The sequence below is a fragment of the Enhydra lutris genome, unplaced genomic scaffold (genome assembly GCF_002288905.1).
Source record: "Enhydra lutris kenyoni isolate GAN:26980312 unplaced genomic scaffold, ASM228890v2 scaffoldscaffold2, whole genome shotgun sequence".
NCBI lineage: Eukaryota > Metazoa > Chordata > Mammalia > Carnivora > Mustelidae > Enhydra > Enhydra lutris.
In genome coordinates, this window is record NW_019154086.1 from 29,173,760 (window position 1) to 29,182,960 (window position 9,201).

The window sequence follows — 9,201 nt, forward strand, 5'->3', positions numbered from 1 at the left end:
TTGTCCCATATACTTTATCATTGGCTTTCTCCCTCTCTCTCCCCCACCTCACTACACATATACACGCACATACACACATACACATACTTTTTTTCCCCTAAGTTTTTAAGGATCATTTATAGACCTGCAACATGCCCCTTTTACCATAAATACTTCAGTGCACTTCTCAAGGGTGAGGATTTTCTGTTATATAATCACAGGACATTGGTCAAAATCAGGAAATTTAATATTGATGTTAAATTGAATATACAGTTAATATTCAAATTTTAACAAGGGCCCTAATAACATCTTTTATAGAAATTTGTTTTTTTCTGGTACAGAATAACGCACTGCTTTTGTCATATCTCTCTAACCTCCTTTAGTATAGTTTCCTCAGTCTTTCTTTTATGATCCTAATAGGTTTGAAGAATACAGATCTGTTTTTTCTTTATAGAATGTCCCTCAATTTGTGTTTGTATGATACTTTCTTATAATTAGATTCAGTGTACACAGCTTTTAGCAGCACTAATTAGGGCATCAGATTGCGAGGTTCACGATGTTGGCTTGATCAATTATTGGTGATGTTAACTTTGATTACTTTGAAAGGTTGTATTCACTAAAGTAATCCACTGTGAAGTTACTATTTTTACGTTTTAATAAATAATTTGTGAACAAATACTTTCAGGCTATGTAAAAATATTCTCTTCCTCCTTAAAATTCCACCTACTATTTTAGCATCTATTGTTGATATTCGGCTGAATCATTTATTATTCACATGGTTGCCAAATGGTGATTTTTTTTTTAAATTCCATGATTCCTTCCATATTGATTAGTTGGTATTCTGCTGCACGGAAGAGCCTCTCTTTTCCTACCCATTTATTTGTTTACTTACGTCAGATTAGACTCATAGATTATTTTATTTCTGTAATTTTTTTATTTTGTTGTGAAAATTGTCTCAGCTTTGTCTAGTGGAGCCCCATTAAGCCAACTCCTATGAATTTTTGGGGGTGGGTGGGTGGGATAATGTTTCCTCATCATTTTTTGAGCACTGCTTTGCTGGCACAAGATGTTCAGTCTTACCTTGCACTTTCCCAATCCAGCCCCCCAAATTATCCATTTCTCCAAGGAGATCTATTCTTTTCTTGGTGCTTTCTGGTATTTTAAAAACAATATGAGAATGCTAGCAAGCTCCTTTCAATGAGGTGTGTTTGCTTCAAGGTCCTTTAAGAGAGCTAAGAAATGGAATATAAATGTATATTAAAGAACATACATATTTACAGCTATTTCTTTTTCTCTTTCTCCTGTCCTTCCCTCTGTTTTCTTTTCTTTCCTTTTCTTTCTTCCACTTCTCCTTCCTTCCTTTCCATACTAAAAATCATGAGTTCATTCTGATGCCACCAATTCAACATTACAGGGTTAATTCCAGTCTTTCTTTTTTCCATATTTGGAAACAGTGAGTGAGCCTGGCTCCCATTATTCTCAAATATATTTGCTCACTTGCTCAATTCTGCAATACAAAGTAAGTTGTTTCAGAATGGCTAATCTATACTACTGCAAAAAACTAGAGTTTAATATTTGTTTACTTTTGTTTTGATCTTTATACTGAATATTTGGAGTTAAAGTCCTGTGTTCAAAAGTTACTTGCATTTCCCCTTCCTTAACTGTTACGTTATTCACAGTTAAATGTATTATTTGTGTTTTCTACTTAAGGTTTCCATTGTCCCCCATCCTTGTTGATTTGATTATCTTCTGAATATGTAAAATAGTAACATGACAAAACTATATTAAAGACAAAATTATATTAAAAACCATAGACAAAATACAAAGACAAAAGTATATTAAAAAAGCATACTCAGGGGCGCCTGGCTGGCTCAGATGGTTAAGCATCTGCCTTGGGCTCGGATTATGATCCCAAGGTTCCGGGATCGAGCCCCACACGGGGCTCCCAGCTCAGCAGGGAGTCTGCTTCTCCCTCAACCTCTGCCTGTCTCCACTGCTCACGCTCTCTCTCTCTCTGGGTCTCTCTTTCTCAAATGAATAAATAAAATCTTAAAAAAAAAAAAAAAGCATACTCAGAGCAATGTCACTATTCCTACCTACCCAATCCTATACAGCTTATTTCTGTTTACTCCCTGTAGATAAACAATCTCTTTGGTTCTGGTTTATCCTTCCTGTGTTTCTTTTGGCAAAGTAAACAGATACATGCATATTTTCTCACTTCACCTTTTGTATTTCACAGAAGGTGATATACTATATATTTTATTTGCATTTTCCTTTTTAAACTCAGTAGTATATAAGAATTAACTTTCTATCTGATGAATATGGACAATAAATATAATAAATAAATAATAAATATAATAAATAAATAAATAAAATTAGTCTTGATAATTTTTGTTGTCTGAGTGTCTCTCTGAATTAAGATCACTTAATTACACTCAACTAAAGAATAATTGCTTGAGTCTCTATTTCAAATTGGTGTTAGAGAAAACACTTTCTGCGAGGGAAATATTTTAATGTAAAAATGTAACTTAAAAGATAAATTTGTGAGATTTATATAAATCTATAAGTATAAATATATTATGACTCTTCAGAAACTATAATGTTCAGTTTTATTTTTAGGGTCACTCTATTAATAAAACAAATAACATTACATGCCACAGCTAGATGTGGGAAGATGTGAGAACCAAAACAGAATATTTGAGTATTTTCTTTTAAGCTAGAATGAGGAGTATCGGGGTTTATAAAAGAGGGAAAAGTATATTAGATCGAAGAAAAGAAATGGAAGGATAAGATAGAAAAAAGCATCCAGAAATGAAAAAGAAAGGTTCAAGAAAGAAGAAAGTTGCTGTCAATGGGAGGTAGTCAAGGGCTTTTCTGTCAGATAAAATAACATTTGAAGTTATTTTATGTATCAGAGCTATATTATTTGTTAACCCAATACTTAATACTATTCTGGTTAAAAAAATACATAACATGAGATCTGCCCTATTAACAAGTTTTTAAATATACAGTGTGGTATTGTTAACTATAAGCACAATATTTGTACAGCAGATCTCTAGGACTTTTTCATTTTGTATGATGTTAACTCAATTTAAAAAATTTTTTTCTTCAAAATTTAATTTACTGCTCAGGAGTTTCTCTTTTCTAGTTGCCACCAACTTTCTCCTCTTGATTTTTCTCCCCCAGTGTTGGCAGAGAAGGGTTGCAATTTTGGAGTTCTTCTTTCTCTCCCAGTGTTTTTTCATCATACCCCCTCCCTCTCCTGTGTAGTGGTAACATTCCAAAAGAGATCCCTGAGATCTGGTGGTAGTCCTTAAATGTATAAGGCAGACTTTTGCCAAGTGTCTTGTCTTACCAATAATTCTCTCCAACATTACTTTTTGAATATTTCATGCAGCTGTATACTACTTTTTAGAAAAGATATTTGACAATGTATTAAAAGATTTACATTTAAAAAATAATTGAATTATGTAAAATACATTAGGGGACTTCTGGTATAAAATCTTCTGTAAAACTGTTAAATACTCCTTAAATCATATTTACTGAAAGATGATTTTTTAAAATACATTGTATTAGATTATCTTAAAATAATTCTCTTATTTTCTTAATATGTCTATTTTAAAATCCCACTTTAAAAAGAATTTGTGTGTTCATTTCTTTTATCATAAGTTGGTGGTTGGTTATAGATCTCTGGCTTTTTGCAACCATCTGCCAAATCATTTCTGCTATTAAGCAGTCTGCAAAAGTGCTCGTGTGTCCTTTTTCCTAACACCCTATTCTGAGCCCTTTCATGTTTCCACGGACATCTGCTAAGGCATTTCTAACTTTAAGAAATGTGTTTTATATAATTTTAATGTTTCCTCTGTTCTTTTTCTCTTTTATAACATATCTCTCTTTTTAAAAAGTTGTTGTTTTTTTTAAATGAGCAAAAGGTTAATTTTTCACCTTAGGATTTAAATATCCAAATCTGCTTTTTTGTCCAATAAATTAATAATTAATATAACCATATTGATTATATTCTCTTCTCTACCCCAGCCCTAGCAAATAATTAGAAATAAATTGATCTGTATTTGGGTCTTGCATTTTTAGAAGATTATAGAAAATTTGGAGAAAAGAAAGAAAATAGTTAAATGGATCATTATGGGCTTAAAAATATTTGTTATGTGGGGGCACCTGGCTGGCTCAGTCAGTAGAGCTTGTGACTCTTGATCTCAGGGTCCTGGGTTCAAGCCCCGCATTGGGTGTGGATCCTACTTTAAAAAAATTTTTTTAAATAAAATATAAAAATATTTGATATATATATATATAGTTTTATATTTTTGGTTTATTCTGGGTGTGCTATTCTTGTAATCTGTAATCAGACAAAATACAAAGGCCAAAGATTTATTGAGTGCCAAATCAATGCAAAGAGCTGACCCTAGTTGTCCCAGTATATATCTTCCTATGTGAGGTCATAGGAAGCAAGAATAATTTTAGCACTTGTCAGAAAATCAGTATTAGATATTTTAGGATAAGAAATATCAATAATCTAAATACATAAAATTTCTCAAATATGGACTAGATTGAAAGGAAATTTCTGGATCCTTCATTTCTGGTTTAAGAGATATTTGGTTAATCTCTTTGGTGATAGATTCATGCATTATATGCAACAGTTTATATGCAATATAATATATATTATATATATGCAATTATATGCAATTATGTTTATTACGTGGATATTCTGTGTTAGGCAATGTGCTAACATTTAGTGAGAACAGACCTCAATAAAGTAAACAATGACCACAGGATTAGCTTTCCACTTACTGTATGTCATCTTTACAGTTTCCTCTTTTGAGATTTTTCCCCCTTACATTTTCTCTGTAAAGCAACTGATAAAAAAAGCATATCCCAGTTAATTTCAAGTTAGTTCAATGAAGAGAATAATAACAGTTGAATTTAAAGTAATTTTATTTCATTCAAAAATGACCTAGCAATAAATAAAAAGTTAAAAGGAAAGGTATGGGGGAAAGTAGTTGCTGCTAGTGGGTAGTTAGATGAAGGAAAAGGGTAGCTTATTTTAGGCCTAAAAAATGAATGGTGAGAAAAGAAAGCTATTAGATGGAATGAGAAGAAAAAAAAAAAAAAAAAAAAAAGAATGTCAGTGTAGTCTTTTTTTTCAAGTTAGGAGATGGTTACCCAGTTGGTCAAATTTAACAAGTGCTGATTATGTAAAAGCACTACTGCAAATAAAAATATGACTAAGACATGGCCCCCTGCCCTGATAGAGATCACAGCCCAGTAAAAAAAATGCTGTAACAGAGCTGCAAATAATGCTCACAGTGTAAAAAAGACGGAATTACTTTGTTGGTAAGAATGGGTAGATGGTTAGTGAAGTAAGCACAGGGTGCTAGGTGTTAAATGTTTCAAAGCCATCTGTATTCGAGTCTCCCAGAGAAATGTCTTAAAGCCATCTCAAGCATCTGACTTAGATATATAGATATATAGTTATTTACTTTAAGATTTTATTCATTTATTTGAGAGAGAGAGCATGAGCAGAGGGAGGCAGAGCCAGAAGTATATGCCCCCACACTGAGCAGAGAGCCCGTCAGAGGCCTTGATTGCAGGACCCCGGGATCATCACCTGAGACGGAGGCAAACACTTCACCTACAGAGCCACCCAGGTGCCCCTGACTTAGATATATTTTTAGTGAATTGTTAATATTACGACAGTCTGGAAAAGTCTTCAGTTAAAAGTGTATTCAAAGTAAATTCTCTGACGCCAAAATTTGATTAGCCACGTGATTTTTTTTACTGTAAGACAGATAGATTACTGATGATCGATTGATTTGTGGGAAATTTCTAATTTTACTGTACTTAATTAATTATTATGAGCTATGTATTACTAGATTTCATGATTATTCAAACCCATATTATTTCATGATCTGCTCTCAGCTTTTTTTAAAAAAGATATTTATTTATTTATTTATTTGTCAGCAAGAGAGAGCACAAGCAGGGGGAGTGGCAGGCAGAGGGAGAAGCAGGCTCCCCGCTGAGCAGGGAGCCCCATGCAGGGTTCATTCTGAAGATCCTGAGATCATTACTCAAGTTGAAGGCACTGATGGAGCCACGTGGGCACCCCTTTTACTCTGCTTTCTGTAACACTTTATTCTTTGCACAGTTGATTTGTCCCTTGATATTTCTTAGGTACTTTAAAGTTGTAAGTTTAAAAAGTTGTGCTTTTTACCTATATATGTGTGAACTTTTTGAGAATAGCAATCAGGTAGCCTGCTCCTTTTGGTCTAGCTAGTGCCTGGCACAGTGTAAAATCGTATGAGGCAAGTATTTTAAAATTTGGAATTATTGATTGTCAAATTAAGTAAACAACAAGGCCATTAAACAGAGGTGGTCCTATGCCTTCGGCCAGCATGAGCAAACCAAAATATGCCTGTAAACACGTCAAGGTTTTGAAATTAAAACCTAAGGATAACCAGTCACAAACAGCCAACTAAGCCATAGGCTAAAGCCAATCTATAATTTCCTCACTTTGTTTCTACCTTTGCTCTATAAAAGTCTCTGCCTCAGCTCCTGTTGGTGAAACATTCTTTACCACTTTTGGCTTAGTGCAACCCATTTGGAAGATTTTTGCTCAAACTCTTAAAATTTTTTGTCAGGCCTCAGTTTATTTTTTTTTAATTTTTAATTTTTATAGAGAGAAGAGGGGAGGGGCAGAGGGAAGGAGAAAAAATATATATATTTTTTGTTTTTTATATATATTTTTAATAGGAGAGGTGGGGAGGAGGGGAAGAGAGGGAGAATCTTAACAGACTCCATGCCCAACATGGAGCCGGATCTTATTGCCCTGAGATCATGACCTGAGCTGAAATCAAGAGTCAGATACTTAACAGACTGAGCCACACCAGTGCCCCTGCTTCAGTTTATTTTTTAACACCTTTTGACTGTCCTGGTTCCTGTCTTCTATACCTTTTCCAGCTTTTCTATAGCCTGCAAAAAAAAAAAAAAAAAAAAAAGCAAGGCTACAAAACTCTGCTTAATTAGAAGGTTTTCTTAACATTTCTCTTGGCCCCTTTGACCATATCCCAGTGGAGTTCTATTGTCCCTCTCATCTATCATACCATCATGTAATACTTCTATTACATCTCTTGTTTCAGTGTTTTATAATTTCATTTTTGTGCCTATTTTCCAATAGATTTGTTTTTTCTTTGGGATCAAACGATTATTTGAGTAGGAATATTATTTTTCTTTGGGAGCAAACAATTATTTGAGTAGGAATATTATTTGTCCTTATGTCTCCAGTGCCTAGCACTGTGCTAACTAGTCTAGGAGAAGGTACCTGTTTAAGAGATATTTATTGATTGAATAAATTCAAATAGATTTCTCAAGTTTAATTTCTTTTAGGTAAATTTCATCTGATTTCTAAGTTAGGAAGAGTGGAAAAAAGTGTAGAAGCTCACTGTGGAGCAGTTCTTGCAGGAAGATGGAATTATGAAGGAACAGCATTAGTTACAGGTACGTTGTCTGCAAAAATGATGTTTTAAATGAACTGTTTAAAGAAAAATTTTCACAGAATCAGAATATTTTCTTTAGTAATAGTGTCTTTCATTGTCCAAGAGCAAATAATTGGCACAGCATTGAACTAGGCTTCTAGATAATGTTATAATTCAGAATGTCATTTTACTAGATTTCATATATGACTTACAGACAATATTTTTGTCAAGGCTTTTGAAATGGTCACTTATGGGGTAAATAAAAGTTGTAATTCCTTAACATGTTAAAATTCAAAATGTTTAATTGACCTTTATCCCCATTCCTTCACTCTCCCATCTCCTGCCCTATTCTCATAAGCATTTTCATCTTCATCTATGCTATTAGCTATCTAATGATGTCTAACAAATTACCCCAAAAGGTAATGGCTTAACATAATAAACATGTATTATCTTATAGTTTCTGTAGATCAGGGAACAATTTAATTTAGCTGGCTGGTTCTGTCTCAGACTCAAGACGTTGGATAGGGCTGCAGTCGTGTGAAGACTTGATTGGGGTTGGAGGTTCTGCTTCCAAGATGGCTCACTCATATGCTCTTGGCAAGAGATCTTAGTTCCTCTCTGACTGTTGGCAGGAGGCCTTGGTTCTTACAAGGGCTTCTCCATAGGGCTGCTTGAATGGTCTAACAACATAATTGCAGGCTTCATAAGGGAGTGATCCGAGAGAGAAAAATGGTAGGTACAATATATTTTAGGACCCACCCTTGAAAGTCATACTCCATCATTTCAACCATATCCTATTAGAAGCAAGTCACTAAATGTAGCCCAAAGAAGAGAAATTAAGCTCCACCTTTCAAAAGGAGGAATAACAATATTTTACGGATATGTAATCAAACCACCAACCTATCCTCTGGACTTTCTTTAGGGCTTTGTTCAGTGAATTGTTTCCTCTCCTGCCTATTTTTTTAACTTGTCCTTTTCCAGTGGTTTCTTTTTCAGCATATAAATATGTCCAGATGTCATCCATCTTGAAAATTGAGAAGAAATGAAATAAAAATCCTGCCTTTAACAAATGATTCTCTCTAGAGAATTCTTTCTTTCTTCTTTTAAGCAAGTTGTTCAAAAGAAAAGTCTACTACTTCACTCCATTCAGTCCCCAACTCACTGGAATTTGCCTGCAACTCTTCTTATTGCAATGAAAGCACTTTTCTTAGAATTCTAGGATGGAGATTTCAGTGAAAATGAAAGCATTAGTTGAATAATATACTCACAAATCTCCTAAGATTAAAGGAAAAAATAAAAATTTTTGACATGGAAGTTAGGAGAATCTGATAAAATTTTTTCAAAGTAATTTCAATTAAATTTTACAGTTATGAAGCACTGTTATTTAATGAATAAATTGTGTCTGAATTTTAAATATGTATTAGTGTAGATAAACTGATTTTTCTATGCAAATTTAATGTTTAAATTTATTTCCTATAGATAAAAATATCAATTATTTTTCTCTTTATAGTTGGAGAAGATGGACAAATAAAAATCTGGTCAAAGACTGGGATGCTGAGATCAACTTTGGCTCAGCAAGGTACGTATATTAATCAATTAAGATATCTTAATAGTTCCTTTAAAGACTATTATAGTTCCTAAGACTGATTTAGGTAAGGTTCAAAGCCTGAAATCTCTTTTTTTTTTTTTTTTAAGATTTTATTTATTTATTTGAGAGGGAGTGAGAGAGAGCATGAGC

General features: G+C 33.5%; 1 protein-coding gene across 3 annotated transcripts in view; it reads left to right on the forward strand.

Moving 5' to 3' along the window:
* LOC111148174 (intraflagellar transport 80) overlaps positions 1-9,201 on the forward strand; it is a 117,131-nt gene that overhangs the window by 13,334 nt on the left and 94,596 nt on the right. For all 3 annotated transcript variants that reach the window (XM_022504625.1, XM_022504634.1, XM_022504644.1), the window contains exons 4-5: positions 7,375-7,485; positions 8,974-9,042. In XM_022504625.1, coding sequence (XP_022360333.1) covers positions 7,375-7,485; positions 8,974-9,042 — 180 coding nt within the window. The remainder of the gene's footprint in view (positions 1-7,374; positions 7,486-8,973; positions 9,043-9,201) is intronic.